The following is a 22,546-nucleotide window of genomic DNA, read 5'->3' as shown; positions in this document are numbered from 1 at the left end:
ACTTGTGATTCTTCCAGGGCACCTCAACACCTTTGCTTCGAATAGCCTGGGCTCGAATCATACTGGATGAAGCTCACAATGTTAAGAATCCCCGAGTGCAGACATCCATAGCTGTGTGTAAGCTACAAGCCTGTGCCCGTTGGGCTGTCACTGGAACCCCCATTCAAAACAACTTATTGGATATGTATTCACTGCTGAAGTGAGTAACTTCTTGTGATTGTGTAAATATGACCCCTGTCTGTGTCCTTTCATCATTATTTCATGTCTCGTAATAAAGCCTTAGTATGTGCCAGATTATCTGGTTTAGGAAATGGCAAGCCTGTCAACCTTTAAAGGGTAAAAGAATAAATATTTATGAGAAAATAGCTGTTGATTGGTTGATATAGGACTTTGATTACATTCAGCCCTTATAAATACGCAAATATATAGGACAGCTTGAATTAACTTATTCTTGAGTCTAGTGAATGTTTTCAGCTACTTCTGCTTTAAAACATACGGTCTAGGGCCAGCACTACAATGTATTTGAAGCAAACAGAAAAGAATGCTGATTTTAAAATATTTCCTTTTGGCTGAGTGCAGCGGGTCATACCTGTAATCTCCACACTTCGGAAGGCTGATGTGGGAGGACGGCTTGAAGCCAGGAGTTCAAGATTAGCCAGGGCAGTAAAATGAGACCCCACCTCTACAAAAAAATAAAAAAATTAGCCAGGTACAGGGGTGTGCACCTATGGTCCCAGCTGCTCGAGAGGCTGAGGCAGGAGGATCGCTTGAGCCCAGGAGTTCAAGGCTGCAGTGAGCTAGGATTATGCCACTGCACTCCAGCCTGGGTGGCAGAGTGAGACCTCAGTCTCTAAAGAAAAAAATTAAAAATAAATAAAATACTTATTTTTATTCGAGTCAGCCATAATAGGATGTGAAATTTCTTTCTTAGCCCCTGTAGCTTGAGGAGCAAATTCTAGCTGTTGGTTATATGTCTTGTTGTGACAACGTAGGTGTTGTTAATAGGAAAACTCACATTTTTATAATGTGGTTTTGTTATTGACTTACATCCTTTTGATGTGTCCAGCAGAGGTTTGCTATGAAATTCACTTTTTAAAGTGATTGGATGACAGATGTAACAGAAAATCTGATTTGTGTTTCATCTTATATCTTACTTTGAACCTTTATTCCATTCTCCCTGACTTCTCTTTCCCTATTCTGTGCCCTTCTTCCTCAACAAAAAAGGTTTCTCCGTTGCTCTCCATTTGACGAGTTCAATCTGTGGAGGAGTCAGGTTGACAATGGCTCAAAGAAAGGAGGAGAACGGTTGAGTATTTTAACCAAGAGCCTTTTGCTGAGAAGAACAAAAGACCAGCTGGACTCTACTGGCAGACCTTTGGTAATCAAGTTTGTACCTGTCCCTGGGGGAGGCCGGGGAAGGAGCATGACTGTGTCCTTGTCTTGAGTTGAATAGCCATCTGCTTTGCTTCAGGAGCCTCTGAGTCTCCCATCCTCCTGTGCGGAAGCCCCAGGGTTGCAGTTCCTTGTCTCGTGTCACAGCAATCCAGTCATACTGTATGTTGGAGCAGTCCTGTGTTTAAGAAAGGGTGGAAGCTGCATTCCAGGAGTTGACTAGATCTGCAGTGTCAGTATGGGGAATTTGTTCTGTAATAGGTAATTTGTATAGCTTCATGCTAGCTTTTTTTTCATTTGTTCTTCCAGGTGACACTGCCCCAGCGTAAATTTCAGTTGCACCATTTAAAGCTTTCTGAAGATGAAGAGACTGTTTACAATGTGTTTTTTGCAAGATCAAGGTATGTGTATTAAAGAAGCACCTTCTCACACACATTGTTTTATTCCTGTCTTTTCTTGGGAGTGAGTTGAAGATCAAATTTCCACAAACTTTATTTGTGGCATTATTGATTAGTTGGATGTCTGTATTCCTTTTTTTTTTTTACTCCATTTTTCTGCTTCTCCCCTCCCCAGCTTACCTCTGTCTCATACACACATGGAAGGCAACATTTTGAATCTACTCTTCATTGACTTCTTTGCATAGACGTCATAGGGTGTGGTCACCATATACTCAATCTGTCTGGTCCTCATGGGGCTGCACTGAATGATGATGTCTCTTCGACATTTGACCTGTCATCCAGCATCTCACTGGAACTTTAAAGAGACTACTTTAATCCTTTGTGTCATCTGTTCTTTGCACTGTCTCTTGAACTCTTATCCTTCCCTGAATTCCAGATTTACTGTCTCCTATTTGGTACCTCTCATTTACATTTCTAATGTAAATATATTTTTCCTTTTTTACACCCTATATATATATATATATATATATATATATATTTTTTTTTTTTTTTTTTTTTTTTTTTTTTTTGACATGGAGTCTTGCTCTGTCATCCAGGCTGGAGTGCAGTGGCCGGATCTCAGCTTACTGCAAGCTCCGCCTCCCGGGTTTACGCCATTCTCCTGGCTCAGCCTCCCTAGTAGCTGGGACTACAGGCACCCGCCACCTCGCCCGGCTAGTTTTTTTTTGTATTTTTTAGTAGAGACAGGGTTTCACTGTTTTAGCCAGGGTGGTCTCGATCTCCTGACCTTGTGATCCGCCAGTCTCTGCCTCCCAAAGTGCTGGGATTACAGGCTTGAGCTACTGCGCCCAGCTTACACCTTATATTTATTAGCTTATTTTTTTAAAAAGATTAGTTTTTTAAAGTAACTCTTTTGCATTACCTTTGGCCATTACTTCTTATGAGCTTGGCATCATTTAACAAGTCCACTTACATAATTTGTCAAGATCCCACTGCAGGCACAGTTAAGCAGGTCTTAGTGACCATTATACCTGCTTTTTTTTTTTTTTCTTTTTAATCTGAGGCAGGTCAGCTCTGCAGTCCTATCTAAAAAGGCATGAAAGTAGAGGCAACCAATCTGGAAGAAGCCCTAATAATCCATTCAATAGAGGTAAGCTGTAGAACTCTCATAAATACATATGACTGATGATAATGGGGATTTGGATTCAGTAAAACACAGATATGTGAGGTTATGAATTCTTGGTATCAGAGATTTGATTTCATCGAAGACCCTCAAACCAGAGTAAAATCTACTGATCTGCGAACATGAGATCTGGTGTTTATTTAACTTCTTTTTAATTGTTTCCTAAATCTGCTTTATTAAAAGGCAGGTAGATCTATAAGGAAAACCGATATTTCGTTTGGCCTAATTGGCATGGAAGTGAGTGATAACTATATTATTGAGTCTGAGATCAAACACGGTTAAAGTAGCCCCATGTAGTTCCCAGCTCTCTCTGTATTTCTCTTTTAAATCCTGTACCATCCTGTGGCTTGTCTTCCCTCTTGGAAGTGGCACTGGAGTTTGGGTCCGAGGAGCCTCGACACCCTGAGGCAGCAGACTCACCAAGATCCAGCACCGTCCACATACTGTCCCAGTTGCTGAGACTCCGCCAGTGTTGCTGTCATCTTTCTTTACTGAAGTCGGTAAGAAAAGCCCTCAGCCTGCTGTCATATAATGCTCCAGAGGGGCCATCGAGAAGTCAGTTTCACTCTCCTCCAACTGGAATCCAGTCTGCTTGATCAAAGGAAATGCTGTGTTGGTTTTTCTATTTTTGTTTTTTTGGTGGGTTGGAGAAAAGGGGGCTTATTTATTTTGCTTTATTTCATATTAATCTTGACAATTCCTATGACATCAAGAATAGTGATCTTGATGTCATAGGAATAAAACAAAATAAAACATCTATTGTTTATTTTGTTTTAGATTAACTGTTTAAGAAAGGAAAATGACATTTTGTTTAAAAAGAAGCCTTTCGTGAATGCTCTGGTACTTCAGAATGTTATAAAGCTAATTTAGTTCTTGGAGTTTTCTGCTTTCAGGCAGTATTGGAGTTTTGGGTTCCAGTTATAAAAACTCAGATAGTTATACAAACTGAAAAGTTGCCTCTACATTGGATAGAGGCACATCCAAAATTAAGAGGAGTATTTTATTCATTTCAGGAGCTGTAATAATGTATTCTGATTATCAGTATCTCAACTAACTATATTCTAGCTTGGAAAAACAGAATGATTATGTCATCTGCCTGGCAAGTCTTTAAAAAGTTCCATCATTGGGTTTATCTTTAATCTGGTGAAAAAACTTGCAAGATCACACTTTAATCAAGGTGTCTTGAGGAGTTACTGATGACAAATTGCAAGACATTTTGTCTATGAAGCGTTAAACTATCAGAACATCATCAACAAGTAACAAGGTTTGCTGCCTTGACTTCCAACCTCTCCTGTCCTTATTTATTTGTTCAGGCCCTGGATCCAATGGAACTGAAGGGTGAAGGTCTCATCCTTTCCCTGGAAGAACAGCTCAGTGCTCTGACCTTGTCAGAACTCCATGACTCAGAGCCGTCTTCCACTGTTTCCCTTAACGGCACCTTCTTCAAGATGGAACTTTTTGAAGACACGCGAGAGAGCACCAAGGTACTTTTTGTCTCCTCTATAGTAGTAGAGAGACGTCGATTCCTCACACATTTTCCTGTGTGACAGCACCTCATTTGTCCAAGTGGGAACAGCCATTTGCCAGCAGAGCTAGAGCCATTAGATTCTAGCTGATCGGATTCTCCCTCCAGTCTTAAAGCTTCATTTATTTCACAGATAACACTAAAGCCTTACTACATAGGGGGCTTTCAGAGAGTAATTTGGGACAGCCCCAGCATTGCACTGAAGCAGGTTTTCTGTCGTGGGTCACTGGGGAGCTTGCCAGGTTTGTGCTAGGGACGGGGCCTATGCAAGTGAGCATTTGTTTAGAGAAAGCTTAAAAGGAAAACAAAGGCTTCACTCTAGAGACTGTGTCATACATGTGAGTGCCAATTGCTCTGACTTTGAAAGACTTCCATATGTGAGTAGTGTTTCCTACATAGCCTTCTATCTTCATTAGTCATTCTGCTCTGTTTTCATCAGAGCTTTTTAAGGCAGAAACATTCTGCTGGAGGAGGGCTGACATATGCCGTAACCTGAGTCCTGCCTATCTGCTGGCTTGAAATGTGCTTCATCATCCTGCCTGTCTTGAAAGTGGGGCTTGTTTCTCTGTCAGCATCTCAAGCTGCCATTCTTGGGCTCAACCTCTCTTCAAAGGCTTTTCTTGAAAAAGTGTATTAATAATAGAAAGGAGGTCACTTCCAGGGGAATGGCATTATTTTTTAAAAGAAATGCTGTATTTTAATTAATATTTTAAAACATTTACCTAGGTCTTTACCACTAATAACTGAGAGAAACATAAGAAGAGCATCCCATGTGGCCAGAACACACATGCTAGTGCCTTCAGAGTGAGCTACTGGGCTAAAACTTACATTCCTAATCATTTGTGTTCCTTGTTTAATTAAATGCAGGCAATATTTATCAACAAGTTTTCTTAACATATGTCCATTAATAGTTCAAACCACATAAGGTTGTTTCAAGTAGGGAAGGAGGCTTCTTACTGGAATTTGACCCTGGCTCATGGGCCATAAATCCAGCCCTCCTACTGCAGCTTTCTCAAAACACCATGGCCAGCTTTTTCATGTGGGAGTCACAGCGCCCTTCCACAGTCTCAAGTTGCCAAGACACCAGGCACATCAGTGTCTCTGTTCTATTGTTAACTAAATAACAGATGTACCTGCTTTTCTTTCTGCTGATTTGAATTGTACAGTTCTGTGACTCACTTCCTGCCTAGGCATGCACCAGAATGTTAAGATTGGAAAGCAGCCCCATGTGGTGACCACTGTAACGACATCCTAGAATGTGGGAGCTCAGAGCACCTCAGAATTTATCTGGCCTAAGTCCTTCTTTTCACTGATAAGGAATCTGAGTCCCAAAGAGGTTCAGCCATACGAGGACAGAGGAAGAACTTCTGTATATTTATCTCCTGATTGATTTCTAGTCCAGTTTTCTTCCTTCTTCAGCATTCTGGGGGTGAATTCTGGGGCCCTTAGAGGCTTTTGAAAGGTTTTTCACATGAGCAGCTGGGAAGAATTAATCCAGCTGCACTCCAAAGTCATGCCCCATGCGTTCTTACTGCCAGCTCCCCTGTGGACTCAAATGCACCCTAAGGGTTCTTGGGGAATATCCAGGGAGCCTGTTCGGAAGCTTTAACAGTTGTTCCTCCGTCTGGAGAGGTCCTTTTCAACAACATTTGGTATAGGCCGTAAAGTGGGTAAAACTCTTTCACTTTCTTCTTCAGCCAGCATTAAGAGAGTACCTTCTCTGTTTTGGCCATGTGTGTACTCACAGCCCCTCACACATGGCCAAAACAGAGAAGGTACTTTCCTAATATTTGCCTCCTTGGAGTGTCTCAAGTCCTGGAAGCAAGAGATAATAAGCAACTAATACATAGTATGACAAGGACTGTGATAATAGAAACAAAAGGTGCTATGACAGTACATGGGCAGTAGGCATCTAACCCATACTTTGGGGGTTGGGAGGACCTCCACTGACACAAAAGGGTGTTCTAGGCAGAGGGAACAGAATGGATAAGATAGCCAAAGTGTAATTTATGGGAAGAATTTTGGTGTGATTGCCGTGTCGTTTGAGGAGGGCATAGTGAGAAACGAACCCAGAGAAGCAGAGGCTGGAGCAGCAAGGATCCGACAAGCTGCCTTGAGGAGCTTGGCCTTTATCCTCAGTGGGAAGCTACGGAAGGGCTTTAGCCAGAGGGGTGAAGTGACAAACTCACATTTTAGAAAGAGGTTTCTGGCTACAGAGAGGAGGGTGGAATAGAGACAGATGAGGCCAGAGCACAGACGCCATCTAGGAGACTGCTTCGCATGGCAGGTGAGAGGAGATGGAGAAAAGTGAATTGCTTAAACATACAATGTTGATGTAACCTTTTCCCAGATTTCATCTCTGTTGGCAGAATTGGAGGCAATTCAAAGAAATTCAGCGTCCCAAAAGAGGTAACTGCGTTTTCTCATTATCCAAGTATTGGTCATAATTATGTGAGAAAATTTGATATTGCTGAGAGTTATAAATCAAGGACTGTGAGTCATGCTCAGCAGAAAGCACTGAGGTTATGACACACATTCCCTGTGATTTCTAATTAAAATATTTGTGGTGCAAATTGAAAAGGACATCCCTACAGGATCAGGGTAAGCTAAGCATCTGAAGAAGAGTTTAAAAGTAGAAAAGCATATAAAGAAAAGCAAGGGAGTGAGCAGGCTCCAGCAGTGCTGATAATGTTCTTAAGCTGGGTACTTGGATACAAGGAGTTTCATTTTGTCATTTGCTATACCTGACATATGTGCTATACACCTGCATTTGTATACGTGAAATAATTCAATATAAAAATTTAGAACTCTAATTAAGACAGCGTGGGGGCAGGGAGGAGCTTTAGTAGCCTGTTGTTCTGGCTGGCACAGGAAGGGTTGTCAGTGTCCATTTTGTGCAGGACCACAGATTTCTGGATGAGCACTAGGCCCCCAAATAAAAGAAGGCTGAGTCATCACTTTAGCTACCACTTTTTTCTGACTTCATTTAGCACTAAATAAATTGTAGAAATTATCTAGAAATAACTGGAAGCATTATAATCTTCAGACATAACCTAAATGCATGCCTTCTCTCTTAGGCAGCAGAGGCCCTTTCCTTGTCAACATTTGATAGCCAATCTTAAGAATGATGGGGGCATTAAAGCCCTGCAGATGAGTCTGTGTAATCTATGTTAGGGTATTTTTTATTTTATTCTTCTTTCCAGTGTCATTGTCTCTCAGTGGACCAACATGCTGAAAGTTGTAGCATTGCACCTGAAGAAGCATGGACTGACTTATGCCACCATCGATGGCTCTGTCAACCCCAAGCAGAGAATGGACTTGGTAGAGGCATTTAACCACTCCAGAGGCCCTCAGGTACAAGCTGGTCACGTTAGAGCTGCATAATTAACTGTTCTGAGTTATACAAGAGAATTCTTTTTGTTTGTTTCATTTTTGTTTTTGTTTTTTTTGAGATGGAGTTTCACTCTTGTTGCCCAGGCTGGACTACAGTAGTGCTATCTCGGCTCACCGCAGCCTCCACCTCCCGGGTTCAAGTGATTCTCCTGCCTCAGCCTCTCAAGTAGCTGGGATTACAGATTCCTGCCACCACGCCTGGCTAATTTTTGTATCTTTAGTAGAGACGAGGTTTCACCATGTTGACTAGGCTGGTCTTGAACTCCTGACCTCAGGTGATCCACCTGGCTTGGCCTCCCAAAGTGCTGGGATTACAGGCATAAGCCACTGTGCCCAGCCATACAAAGAGAATTCTAATATGGCAACTTAAAAATATTTACAGCCTTGATTCCTCCAAGTGTTTAGAATTTATTAGACATGTATTGGGGTATTTTTAAAGAGCACAAATATTCTAAAAAGAATAAAATAGGCCGGGCGCAGTGGCTCAAGCCTGTAATCCCAGCACTTTGGGAGGCTGAGACGGGCGGATCACGAAGTCAGGAGATCAAGACCATCCTGGCTAACACGGTGAAACCCCGTCTCTACTAAAAAATACAAAAAAACTAGCCGGGCGAGGTGGCGGGCCCCTGTAGTCCCAGCTACTCGGGAGGCTGAGGCGGGAGAATGGCGTAAACCCGGGAGGCGGAGCTTGCAGTGAGCTGAGATCCGGCCACTGGACTCCAGCCTGTGCGACAAATTAAGACTCCGTCTCAAAAAAAAAAAAAAGAATAAAATAGGAGGACTAAAAGGAGATTAAGAGCAGAGCTGGTTAGGATGAGGGGAATCGTTGTAGAGGAGGCAAGCTTTGAAGGATAGGTGGGGTTTTGGGATGAGGAAATATGGAAGGAAATGAAAGAACACAGGCATCTAATTATAGATAATAAGGATTTGGAAAGCATTAGTAGAATGATAGGCAGGAGAATTATTGTAGCAATGGAGGGGTAGGGACTGATGAAATAAACATAATCTGGTTAATTGAAAGTTTATTGAGCTGACCATCCCCAGGGTTCTAAATTACAGTATTTATATATTTTGTCAGGCATTCAGTTAATTTTTTGAGGTTGACTCACACACAAAATGTGATGTGAGAAATTTTCTCAAAAGTGAGACATGGGAGATAGCATAATAATGTTTAAAAAAAATTATAACAGCAGAAGGAAATTTGATAGAAACACAGGGCTTATCTGTATTGATCGTGGACTTAAACCTGAGACCAAGATGTGTTACGAGACCAAGTCTGTTTAAAGTTAATGTTGTGTTTCCTTTTGAAGGTAATGCTAATCTCTCTCTTGGCCGGAGGTGTTGGTCTAAACCTGACTGGAGGAAACCATCTCTTTCTTTTGGACATGCACTGGTAATGATTCCGGATTTGTCCTGAGTTGTCACAGCACAGCAAGGAGGCCAGTGGGCTACAGGGGCAGCAGGAACTGACTTCCTATGTTGATTGCTGTGTTTGTATTGCGGAGATGCCTTGCTTTGTATCTGTCTAGAGATACAGATCTAAGCAGGGTGGAGGGCTAGTTGACTCCCCTGAATTCCTGAGCTAGCAAGCCTTCAAATGACTACTCAAAATAGTTCATTCATGTTATTGTTAATCTAACATCTGTTTCCATGGAAACTAGGAGCATAGCTTTTCCTCATGGCTAATAGTTAACGTTGCTCATTTTTACCTCTTCTCCAGAATACTGTATTCCAGACACACTTGTTGGGGTCCAAGGAAATTTCAACCTTCGAAAAGAGGAAGAAGCATTACTCCAAAAAGAAAAGGAATAGGGATTTTCTAATTATGTTAGAAATATACTTAATACTTCCCCTTGGAGCTTTCGTGGCCACAAAATGAATGAGTTAGTGTGTTGCTAACAGAAAATCTCATCATTAGTACCAGTTTCTGGTTTTCCGGTTATGCCAATCAAGGATTGCTGCACCAGGCACTGTTGCTGGGCATTGTCATTGGTCTAGTTCTCCAGACAGCCCAGATTGGTACAAATAGGTCAACCTGTTACCATCTTCCGGGAGAATGGGTTTAGTTCTTACTTGGGACTCCTCTATACACATGAGTGAGGAAAGCATACTAGGAATCATGCTTTTTTTTTTTTTTTTTTTTTTCTGAGATAGAGAAATGTTATCCAAGATTTTAAAGAGGTAAGCTGAGAAACTAATTTGGAGTTACAATGGGAATCAATAAAGAAGGAAACAAATTAAGTCTCCTTCATTGAATCACAGAATATTAAAGTTGAAAAAGGTAGCTATTCAAGATCATTAGCTGGCCCTTCAGTTTCCAAGTAGCAATCTGAAGCCTGGAGGGCTGAGGTTAAAGAACTTGCCCAAGGACATCTAGCTACCTAGAGACCAGACCTGAGTTTTGGTTTCATCTCTTACTTAGAGTTATCAACTGATGATAGCGATAAGAGCTATTATTAACACTCTGACCTTAGTTTCTCACTAGAAACTAGCCAAGAAGGTATCTGGCACCAGCTTGTCTTAGGCCAGTATAACCTAGGACAGGGGTCGACAGATTTTTTTTTCTTTGAGGCTTTTCAGGCCACATAGGTCTCTGTCACATGATGTGTGTGTTTTGTTTTGCTTTGCTTTCTTTTCTTAAATCCGTTTAAAAATGTAACAATAATTTTTAGCTACAAAAACAAGCTATGGACTAGATTTGGCCCATGGTCCATAGTTTGCCACTTCTGATCTAGTATGTTGGTTCCTTTGAGCTTTACCTGTCTTCTAACAGGAATCCGTCACTTGAGGATCAAGCTTGTGACCGAATTTACCGAGTAGGGCAGCAGAAAGATGTTGTCATACACAGGTAAGTAATGGTCCCCAGGACCCAGGACCCTTCTCAACTTGTACTTTGTGAAAGTCTTTCTTTGTTAGGTAGTGTCTTAATAGAATTTAAAGTATTTGGTGATGACTTTACTAATGATGCTCCTGAGGCATACCCTCAGGCAAACCACAGTCAGGAAAAAAAAACGAGCAATTTGGGGTAAGCTTGAAGTTGGTCACTGCAAAAGAAGAGCAAGTCTGTGTATATGGTGAGGGCAGTCCATGAAAGGACGCTCCTCTCTTTTATTTTTCTTTTTAACTTTTATTTTGACATAATTTCAGACACATGGAAAAGGTACAAGAATAGTACCAAAAAGTTCTCATATATTATGTGTGCATGTGGGTAGAAACATTTTTCTGGACCACTTGAGAACAAGTTGTAGACCTGATGGCTCCTTTGTCCCTAAGTACTTAAGTGTACATTTCTTAAAATTAAGGGAATTCTCTTACATAACCCCAATAAAATGATCAAAATCAGGTTATTAAAGTTAACAAAACACTATTATCTGATCTACAGATCTTTTTAATCTCACTTGTCCCCGTGATGTCCTTCACAGCAAAAAAGAATCCCAGATTCTGGTAGCATGCAGTTGTCATAAGTTTGTCTCCTTTGATCTGGAACGGTACCCCAGTCTTTGTGTTTTATGACATTGACATTTTGATGAGCATGAGCCAGTTATTTTGCAAAATGTCCTTTATTTTGGACCCCCTTGTCTTTAAAAACAACAAAACCTGCCTTAATGCTGCCAATCCCCTCTCACAATGGCCCTGTTTTTCGCCTTCCTTTTCATGACCAGGTTTCCTGAAGAATTAGGAATCACTGCCTATTTTTACTTGATTACTTCCCGTTCATTCCTCAACCTTTGCAAACTGGTTTTTACTCCTGTTGCTGCACTGAAATTGCTCTTGTTAAGGGGCACCAATGACTTCCAGACTTTGCCAAATATAGTGATTATGACAGTCTTCCTATGTTCTCTTCTCTGCTCATTCTGTACATTCCTTCCTTTACAAATTCCATGCACTCCAGTAAGTCCAAAATCTGTATCTTTAGTTCCAAAGTCTCCTAAACTTCAGATCCGACTATTGCAGTCCCTGCTAAATATCTGAATCCAAGTGTCCACATACTCATCTATTATTCCTTCTTTTATTCATTGTTCATTTGAGCATTCAGCCCATAAAACATACCTTTTGAGCACCCACTATGTAGCAAGTATAACAACATGTTTCAGGTATTCAAATGTTACAAATCGAAATTGATTTTCTCTTCCTATTACCTCAAATCTGCTATTCTTCTGTAGTAATTGTCTTTGTGAATAGTATCACTCTTTATCTAATTATATCTAGCCAGAAACTAGACTCCCACCTTTCTCGCTTTTCCATGTACCAAGTCCTTTAGTTGTATTTTCTAAATGTTTCTGATAACCATTTCTTCCTTCCCATGCCCACTGCCAGGTCCCCCCTTCCCACTCCACTGAATTCTGTCCTCTGCATCACCACCAAAGGGCTCTTCCTAACTAATCAGTCTGATTGTGTCATCCACTTCTCATATTCTTCGGTAGCTCTCACCTCCTATAGCATCAAATCAAAATATCTTAGCATGACATACACCGCCACCCGTGATCTGGCCCTGCCAGCCTCTTGAGCCTTTGCCATTGTGGACAACATGGTGAATGTGAACTTCCTCCAATACACCATGCTCTGAAACTCAGCCATGGTTTTGCACATGTTCCCATTCCCTGGGGTGCCCTCCTCACTGCTCTCTCTGGCAAACCCTTGCCCATCATACAAGTCTTATATTAAGAGTTAACTCTTTAATGGAGCCTTCCCTTACTACTCTGGATACATTTCCTTTTCTTCCTTTTGCACACGGCACATACTTCCATTATAGCACTTACCAGGTCATATTATTATTGTTGTTTATTTTCATGTTTGTCTCGCTTGTGTCCTGCTTCAGAGAAAGACTGTATTCATCTCTCCATCCCCACACCTAGCATAGTGTAGTGAGTGCTTAATCAATACTTTTGAATGAGTGAATGAATGAATGACAACAGGGCCATTTACTTGGCTTGAAAACCCTGTTTTTAGTGTGAATTCACTAAAAAATAGATACTCTACTTAAACTAGCAGAAATTTGATAACCTTTGAGGCCTTATGGACTTACCAAGGTAGAACTTTTCAGGTGAAAGCTGGATCTCTATACTTTTTTGGATTGGGATATCTTTTGCTTATTCTGAGTTTTTTCAATTACCTTAGCTTCAGAAAGTATTAGAATGTCAATGTGAGTCACATCCTTTCAAAGGGACATATATCTAGTCAAGGTTGTTTGGATCCCTCAAACAGGGTTCTTAACTGGACCTAAGAAGACTTAAAGGAAGAAATCTCATTAAAAACTGAAGCATAATAAAAGTTTGAATGTATTATTAGATGTGCTGCTTTGGGTTTTTGATAGTTTGCTTATTTTTTTTGTTTTTGTTTTTGTTTTTTAGATTTGTTTGTGAGGGAACAGTAGAAGAAAAGATCTTACAGCTCCAAGAAAAAAAGAAAGATTTGGCCAAACAAGTTCTATCAGGGTCTGGAGAATCTGTCACCAAGCTCACCTTGGCTGACCTCAGAGTCCTTTTTGGCATCTAACCTCCCGTGGATAAGGGCTCAGAATAGCACCATTGCTGGTTTGTATTAGGATCTGGGAATAACAACCTAATCATGAGCCTTGAACTCTGTTCTTTGCATTTCAATTTCACCATCAAGCCTTTCACCTTCCTCAAAGTGAGGCATAATCTTATCCCCAGAATTGAGGAGGGGTTATGTTAGCCAATTAGTTAACCAATTATGTTAATACGTCAATTTATTTAATGAGTGGTATGGAAACCATTTGTTTTTTTAGATAAAAGAAAATATTTTAGAGTTGGATGATTTTGGAAAACAACTCTGGCAGAATTGTACATAAGCTTCAATAAAGTTCAAAAAGCGGGCCAGGTGTGGTGGCTCATGCCTGCAATCCCAACACTTTGGGAGGCCGAGGCAGGAGGATGGCTTGAAGCCAGTAGTTCAAGACCAGCCTGGGCAACACAGTAAGACCCCATCTCTATGAAGAAATAAATAAATGAGCTAGGCGTGGTAGAGCACACCTGTAGTCCTAGCTACTTGGGAGGCTGAGGCAGGAGGATTTCTTGAGCCCGGGAGGTTGAGGCTGCAGTGAGCTGTGATTGTACCACTGTATCCCAGCCTGGGTAATATAGTGAGACCCTGTCTCAAAAAAAAGAAAAAAAGCTCAAAAAGTTCTGTGTTGCCTATCTCTTCTTAGCTGATGATGGGAGAACCACTGTTACTACCTTCTGTAACACAGGCTCCATCCTATCTCTTCATCTCTTCTTGCCAATGATGTTGCTCCTGTAACCATCTTTTTGTGGGTGGAGCAGAGTCGATCCCTGCAGCCACCCTGCAACCAGCCATCTCGGCAGTTCTCTCAGTGCAGGCAGTTCTTCCTCTCAGACTGAAGGTCAAGGAGATGCTTTGTACATGAACAGATGTTGAGTATCTGTATCATTGTATTGTTTAGTGTCAGTGTATCATTTTTAGTGTTTGCATCACTGTATCATTTAGTGTTGTATATCACTTAGTCATTTAATATTGGTTATCACCATATCATTTAGTATTTGTATCATTTGGTTCATTGTATCATTTAGTATTTCTGTTATATCATTTCTATTATATGTAGTATTTGTATAATATTTGTGTCATTTTTAACAGTATTTGTATTTTTACAAATTTACAGTATTTGTAGCATTTAGTATCATTGTTTCATTTAGTATTTGGTACAATCTAATAAATTGTATGTGTTCATCAAACCCATTTCCTTTTCCTCCCGGGCACCCAGAGAGACTGTATTTCCATCTTGGCCGCAGTTTGACGGGGTCCGCATCAATGGACTGTGGAGAGAAGTGATGTAAGTCACTTCTAGGCTGCCCTCTACCACTTTTCAAAAGATCATTCATGCTGTTTCTTCTCTCCTCAGCCTATGGGATGCAAAGGAACTGATGGAAGATTACAAGGCCCTAGGGAAGGTGAAGCCACTAGCTCAGCAGTTCTTAGCCTAGTTTTTGGCCATCAGCCCTTCTTTGAGACTAGTAAAGCCTCAGTCCCGGGATGGCTTCCCCATGTGCACTTCCCCCCTCGCACCAGCTCACCTACACTGGACTATATGACATGATCAAGGAATCTTTTTTTTTAAGCTACTGAGATTTTTGTGTTGTTTATATAGCAGTTTGTATCCTAATACAAACACTTGAGATTTTATACTTCAGGAAACTATTCAGATTTCCTTCTTCTCATTAGCAATTATTCCAAAAACACTTACTCTGCTAATTTCTACTGGAAAGAATCACAGTTCTTCTTACATAGAAACATTTCTCTCCCTTGAGTTGGGAAACAAGAGCCTATGTTAACCCAGTCACAGTGTGGACTGAGGCATTCGGAGCCTGTTCAAGCAGAGGTTTTATATAAGGACAAGATCTAAAGGCTTACAAAGGTAAAGACAATGGCCTGGTTGGAAGAATTCTAGTCTAGAAATGAGACTTGACTCTAGTGCTAGGTTCATCTTAGCTGGGTGTGTTAACATTGAAAAAAATTGGCCGAATGCAGTGGCTCATGCCTGTCATTCCAGCACTTTGGGAGGCCGAGGCAGGCGGATCATGAGGTCAAGATATCAAGACCATCCTAGCCAACATGGTGAAACCCTGTCTCTACTAAAAATACAAAAATTAGCTGGGCGTGGTGGCACATGCCTGTAGTTCCAGCTACTGGGGAGGATGAGGCAGGAGAATCGCTTGAACCTGGGAGGCGGAGGTTGCAGTGAGCTGAGATCGCGCCACTGTGTTCCAGCCTGGCGACAGAGTGAGACTCCATCTCAAAATCAGTCAATCAGTCAATCAATCAATCAATCCTCACTTTCTCTACATTGTGATTTCCTCATTTATAAGGCGGGCAGTTTTCAGAACTTAGCAGCAACAAGGTTTCTGATAAGAAGCAAAGGAAGTAATATTGCCTTTTTGAAGTTTTGCTGTAAGATCGACACACCAAGGTAAAGATTCAGTCACTTGAGAAGCAGTGGCTTCCAGGCCAGCAAGAATGTACAAACCTGGCTCTGCCATTTGCTGATTGAAATTAGGCAAGTTGCAGATTCCTTGGACATCTCAATCCTTTCATCTGTAAAATGTGTGGATTATCATGTATCTCATGCTCCACTGGGAATATCATAGCAAATATATATACTGTAACATGTTGGAACAGATAGATCAGTAATGTCAACTAGAAGGTGTTGAATGAACATTGTCAGTCTCCAGTCAAGCACTGTTTAGGGGAGAGGAATTCTTTTAGGTTCAAGCATTCTGGCTGTTAGTTTGGAGAGGGATGCAGGGATTGTAATCTATAATCTTCAGATATTGAGGCCATTGACAAGTAGTCTACTGCAAGGTGGATGCCTCCTGGTATTTTAAAACAGCTTCTCTAATTTCCCTTGTTATTGTACACAAGCAAAACAACCTAGTTATGTCTTGGGTAGGTGTTCTCATGAGAACATAGCCGTAAGATGCTATTGATTTGATGTGGATGCAGAAAAAAATGGAACTACTGCCTTAATGGGATGGAATATACCAAACATGCATTCTTAAATCCTAGGGCTGGGATGGAAATGTCTCATGAGTTAACAGAAGTGGCATTCTGGTATTAATATATCCTATCTCAGGCTCATATTCATTTTAGTGTAAATCAGTTTCTTAAAGTCTAGGTATGACAGGGTGGGTCATTGTACCTTCTAGCGATGGACAGCATTCCACAACATAGCGGTCTAACTGAAGTGCCGCACTGAGTCCTGCCTGTGTCAACCAGCCTTCCTTCATGTCATACTACTGCTGCTGGATTTGCTTTTTACATCTGCCTGTTGCACCTGATTTGGTCATGGATGATATAAGGTAATAAATGCTTTGAAAACCGTGAAGGGCCACACAAGTGCTAGTGTTATTGCTGTGGGACAAGGTCTGGGAATATGAGAACTAGCAGCAGCACGGGTGCAGCTGAGAGCCAGATGGTGAACGTCTGTCACCAAAGTGCAACATTCCTGAGCACCAGATTTATAAGGTATTTCTTACTAGACAGAACTGACTTCATGGAAGGTTTGTAGTTTGACTTTGCCTTAGCCATGTTGATCAAATAGGAGTATTGTGCATGCCACAGCTGGGCAGAGTCCTGGGCCCTTCAACAACCTCATCAGTGACTCCCATTGCAGGCCCACTGCAGTGTCTCACAGCTGTAATCCCAGCATTTGGGAGGCCAAGGCAGACAGATCACTTGAGGCCAGGAGTTTGAGACCAGCCTGGCCAACATGGCAAAACCATCTCTACTAAAAATACAAAAGTTAGCCAGGCGTGATGTTGGGCATCTGTAATCGCAGCTACTTGGGAGGCTGAGGCAGGAGAATCACTTGAACCCAGGAGGTGGAGGTTGCAGTGAGCTGGATCACACCACTGCACTCCAGCCTGGGCCACAGAGGGAGGCTCTGTCTCAAAAAAAAAAAAAAAAAAAAAAAAAAAATTATCTTTATGGGAGGTGACTTATTTCTCTAGCAATCCTGTGAGTGATTTAGCATGGCAATTCATGAACACTGAGTTGTTTCTTTGCTCTGATTGTCTTTTGCTCAATGAAATGGCTTTTAGGAGGGCTCAAAGGTGGAGCCAGATTCTCCTGCACTAATAGGATAAGCATGGAGACACCAGTGCTCAGTGTGGCCTCTGGTTGTCTGAAATTTCGCTATCGACTATAATACCTTGAAAGAATTAGGTTTCCAAAGTGGGAAATTGTACTGCTGTTTGTTATATAACATTTAGCCTTAGGAAAAGGGCAGGAAAAATTTAAAAGCACATCTGTAGGCACAAAGAGAATTATAATAGAAATTCAGAATTCCTAGGCATATGACCTAGACTAAAATGTTTTCATAACTAAAAATGAAACCAAGGTCATTTATAGTACAAAGTACCACAGAAGTCAGTAGTTAGGGGATGGAGATAGATATGGAAAAAGCAAAAAAAAAAAAAAAAGCAAAACCCAGCCTAACCCCCAGGGAGGGAAGAGGGGAGACAGATAGGCAGCTACACAACGTTTTTACTATCTTGAGTTCTTTTTTCCCAGATTCCATAGCTAAATCCAAATGTATTAATAGGTAGAGGCTACATAAGAAAGGAAGGATGAGACTATTTTCTTGCTTATTCATACAGTAATTCAGAAATGTACATTGAACACTTTCTATATGCCAGGCACTGCTGGGCACTGGAAATACAAAAGCAAGCAAAACTGAAAAACTATCCTGTCCTCCTGAGGCTTAGCATCTAAGGGAGACAGGCATTAATCAAATAACCCCGTATGGCTGTGAAGCAGCCATGATGCTGAGTGAGTGCTACAAGAGAGGACTGTGCAGCTAGGAGGGCTTATAACAGGATTGGAGCTAGTCAGGGAAGATCTGAGGAAGTGATGAAAGAATGGAAATCAATACGTAGGAGCTAACAAGGCAGAGTGAGATACTTCTTCCTATACTGTATCCTCCTCCTAATGAGCATCCACTTCACAGAACCACCTCTTCATTGAGCCAAACCTACCACACAGGGATACATTCTCTAGAGGAAAGTTGAGCAACTATTGCATTTTGGACATTAGAATATGGGTGGGCTGACAGGTATGTGTATGTTTATTATCCAAGACAGCCAAGGTGTTTAGCCTGTTGCAACATCCCAGGGGACAGAGGCTCTTATTTGTGACTCTTTTTTCTTACCTGTAACACCAGAGGCATAAGTTACATCATAATGCTGCATCTTGTTGATGCTTCAATGCTCACAATTCAAAGGTGATTTCTGAAGCACTTTGTTACACTGGGGACAGCTACTCAATCCTCCCACTCTTTTTTTGCCTCACTTTGGAGTCTTGGGCTCTCTTGATCACTGACTCTGCCAGGTCTTTCAGCAGGCAAGACAGCTCAGTTAAATTGGGTTTGGACTCCACTGTAGTGCATGCATGAGACAGTGCCCCGATCCCCAACACCCACACACAAACTTTAAGTATTTGTAACAGAATCGTTACCATTAATATTGCTTAAAGGCTAACACATTAGCCAGAACCTAGACGTCTTACGGAAATTTTCTATTGCAATGTTACTTCATCTACATAAAGTTGTCCAGTCACTGAAACCTCCAACTGAAATAAATGGTAAGCTTTTTCTCAATTCTGAAATCGGATTCATTAAAAGGCACACGGGGAAAGATGATATAATACAACAGGCTTCTTCATGGCAAGCAGTTCCCTAGATGAGGTAATTGGAAAATTCAAGGCTGGTCTCTCAGGTGCATATAATTTATCCAACAGGCTTGAGATAAGGCTGCTTCTTTTCCAAGTGGTATTTGTTTAAACGACAAATACTGAGGTTTGGGAGAAGGGAAGTCTGGCTTATAAAACAGATAGTAAGGAGATCCAAACTAAAAATTCTACCAATTAGATCTTTATTCACTGATCATAATATGAAGTCTCTACCATCTGCCAGGAACTGTCCTACATGGGGACAGAATGGTAGTTTAAAAATATCAAATCCCTGCCCTCATAGAGCTTACAATCTAGCATGAGAGGACAGACAACAAACAGAACATACATATGTTGGCCTGTAATCCCAGCACTTCGAGAGGCTTGAGATGGCCAGGAGTTTCTGAGATGAGCCTGGGCAACATGGCAAAACCCCGTCTTTACAAAAAATGCAAAAAATTCACCGGGCATGGTGGGGTGTGCCTATGGTTCCACCTACTTCGGTGGCTGAGGTGGGAGAATCACTTGAACCTCGGGAGGCAGAGGCTACAGTGAGCCAAGACCGTGCCACTGCACTCCAGCCTCGGCAACAGAGAGAGAGAGAGAGAGAGATCCTGTCTCCAAAAAAAAAGAAAAAAAATACAAACCACAAAACATATACATACATGTGAGATGGCGATGAAACTGGGCAACTCTGAGGTGGGAAGTTGCTATTTTGTACAGAGTAGTTAATAGGGTGATATTTGACACTGGAGTGGGAACTTGAGAGGAACATGAATCATGAAGGTATCTGTGAAAAAAGCATTTCAGATGGAGGGGCAGTGATTCAGGCCCTGAGACAGTGCGTGGAGAGTTTGAGGAGCACCAGGCAGGCCAGTTTGGCTGGAACAGGGTGATGGAGGCGGATGGGTGGGCAGTAAGAGCAGGGATCCAGATCATGTGGGGTCTTACATGCTGATGTAAAGGCTCGCTTTTCTGAGATGCGAGGCCAATGGACAGTGGTGAGCAGAAGAGTGACATGAGCTGACATGTTTCAAAAGATTTCTCTGATATTGGGTGGTCAAAAAAGATAAAGGTTGGGAATTGACCACTGGATTCTGTAACCTGGAGTTTACCAGTAACCTTGACAACAGCTATTTCAGTGGAGTCTTGAGGATGACAGGCTGACTGGATTAGATCGTACAGAGAATGGGAGGGAAACTAGAGATACCAAACAACAATTCTTTTGAGGTCCTTTTAAAGAGGAGCAGAAAAGGGGGGAAGTTGCTAAAAGGGGTTGTGAAATTCTTGAAAACTCAGCCCTAACACCCAATGCGACTCTATTTGGAGAAAGAACCTTTAAGGAGGTGATTAAGGTTAAATGACCTCATGTGGGTGGGGTCCTAATCCAATAGGTCTGGTGTCCTTATATGAAGAGACACCAGGAGAACATGCACACAGGAGAAAGGCCATGTGAAAACAGAAGGCTGCCATTTGCAAGCCAAGGACAGAGTCCTCACCAAAAAACAACCCTGCCAGCACCTAGATTTTGGATTTCCAGACTCCAGAACTGTGAGAAAACTAATTTCTGTTGTTTAATCCACCCAGTCCGTGGTATTGTTATGGCAGCCCTAGCCAACTAATACAAAAGGGAAACGTGTATTTGAAGAGGGAATACTGTACCATATTTATTTTCTGAAGTAAGCAATCTGGTAGAGGGGGAAATTACTGAAGCAATGTTCTCGGGCAGTAGCTACAGAATGGGATTTAGTACACGGGATAGAAGTTGGCTCTTGATAGGAATTTGGATAGATGTGTATATGTGGTAGGGAGGCTAGGGAAATTCTCCTCTGAATCCTTTTATATTCTTGGTGAAATAGGAAGCAAGGTCGTAAGTACGGAGTGGAGGTGGGGTAGAAATTGGAGTTTGAGGGGAAGAAAGTATGAATTGTCTAGAAGCATGGGAGAATAAATGGACTGGGGAGATGTTTCAGGTTATTGGGCAATGCTAAGAGCCCACTGAAATTAGTGGTCATAAATTTAAAGTGAGGCTAGTCATCACACTTTTTTAGGATCATTCAGTTGGGTTAGATGGAAAGCTGGATCTAACCTGGGTTGGAGTTTTGCCAGGCAAGAATGATAGAGGAAGACTATGCAATATAGTGATTATAGTGATGGTCTGTAGAATCTAAGCTGGGAAGGATGAAGGGAAGGACCTGAGGTGGGTGAGAGGAACAACAGGAAGGTGGCAGAATCACTGCATTGTGGGTTCCAAAGAGGTAGACGAATTAGTAGTCAGGTTATTACAGTGGGTGACCTGGAAAGGTGGGAGGTTGTGGTTGCAGGATGCCTGAAACTGAGACTATGCAGAGGGTGCGGTTAGAATCAAGATCTAGGATATGTAAGGCTAAGTAGGGAAAAAATAACATTGGGGAAATTGTCATAGAACTAAGAAGTCTGTGTAGACAATAAGTTATCCCAAGATTGATAAGGAGTTGTACCAGAGTCATAGCAAGCTCAATGCTATAATCTTCAAGGAATGAAGGGGAACAATTTGGGGCTCAGTATATGGCTGAAACATGGAGGAATAGCAAGCTGTATAGCTGAAAAGCATGAGCTCCAAGGCTGGCCAGTTTTAGAAAAAAAAAGTAGGGCTAATGCCCTAGAACAGGGTTTCTCAGCAGTGGAACCACTGACATTTTGGATTGGATACTTCTTTGTTTCAGGAAGCTGTCCTGAGCATTGTAAAATGACTAGCAGCATCTCTGACCTTTACCCACAAGATGCTAGCAGCGCCTTGCCCCAGTAGTGGCAACTAAAAATGTCTCTGAGACTTTGCCAGATGTCCTCTTAGGGGCAGAGTCCCTCCTGGTTAAGAACCACTCATCTCGGCCAGGCACAGTGGCTCACGCCTGTAATCACAGAATTTTGGCAGACCAAGGTGGGCAGATCATGAAGTCAGGAGTTCGAGACCATCCTGGCCAATCTGGTGAAACCCCGTCTCTACTAAAAATACAAAAAGTAGCCGGGCGTAGTGGCATGTGCCTATAATCTCAGCTTACTCTTGGGAAGCTGAGGCAGGAGAATCGCTTGAACCTGAGAGGCGGAGGTTGCAGTGAGCTGAGATCACGCCACTGCACTCCAGCCTACGCAACAGAGCAAGGCTCTGTCTCGGGGAAAAAAAAAAAAAAAGAACCACTCATCTCAAAGCAGCAGTAATAAGCTAAAAGGACATATACTTCTGGGCTGAGTGACAGAAGGAGTGAGGAAGAGCAAATAGCTAATAATTTGAGAGGGTGACGGGCAGGAATGTGTTTTGGGAAGATCAGATTTGGGTTACAGAAAGAGGCTGAAGGGAATGTTTCCAGAAAAGGGTGAGAACACAGAGAACATCTTAGTATTTATGGCTACAATGTAGCCCATGTCTGTCAGCCTCAAGGAGGAAAGATATTCCGCAATGATCTGACAGTCATC

At 41.8% G+C, this 22,546-nt stretch overlaps 1 protein-coding gene across 1 annotated transcript in view; it reads left to right on the top strand.

Moving 5' to 3' along the window:
• Nucleotides 1–13,471, top strand: part of TTF2 (transcription termination factor 2) — a 43,922-nt gene extending 30,451 nt beyond the window's left edge. The window contains exons 13-23 of the mRNA XM_010367895.2: nucleotides 18–199; nucleotides 1,225–1,378; nucleotides 1,702–1,793; nucleotides 2,858–2,940; nucleotides 3,340–3,473; nucleotides 4,287–4,457; nucleotides 6,849–6,907; nucleotides 7,702–7,852; nucleotides 9,202–9,284; nucleotides 10,665–10,739; nucleotides 13,243–13,471. Coding sequence (XP_010366197.2) covers nucleotides 18–199; nucleotides 1,225–1,378; nucleotides 1,702–1,793; nucleotides 2,858–2,940; nucleotides 3,340–3,473; nucleotides 4,287–4,457; nucleotides 6,849–6,907; nucleotides 7,702–7,852; nucleotides 9,202–9,284; nucleotides 10,665–10,739; nucleotides 13,243–13,387 — 1,329 coding nt within the window. The 3' untranslated portion in view covers nucleotides 13,388–13,471. The remainder of the gene's footprint in view (nucleotides 1–17; nucleotides 200–1,224; nucleotides 1,379–1,701; nucleotides 1,794–2,857; nucleotides 2,941–3,339; nucleotides 3,474–4,286; nucleotides 4,458–6,848; nucleotides 6,908–7,701; nucleotides 7,853–9,201; nucleotides 9,285–10,664; nucleotides 10,740–13,242) is intronic.
• The last annotated feature ends 9,075 nt before the right edge of the window (nucleotides 13,472–22,546 follow it).

The sequence above is a fragment of the Rhinopithecus roxellana genome, chromosome 8 (genome assembly GCF_007565055.1).
Source record: "Rhinopithecus roxellana isolate Shanxi Qingling chromosome 8, ASM756505v1, whole genome shotgun sequence".
Lineage (NCBI taxonomy): Eukaryota > Metazoa > Chordata > Mammalia > Primates > Cercopithecidae > Rhinopithecus > Rhinopithecus roxellana.
This window is presented reverse-complemented; position numbering and strand designations above follow the sequence as displayed.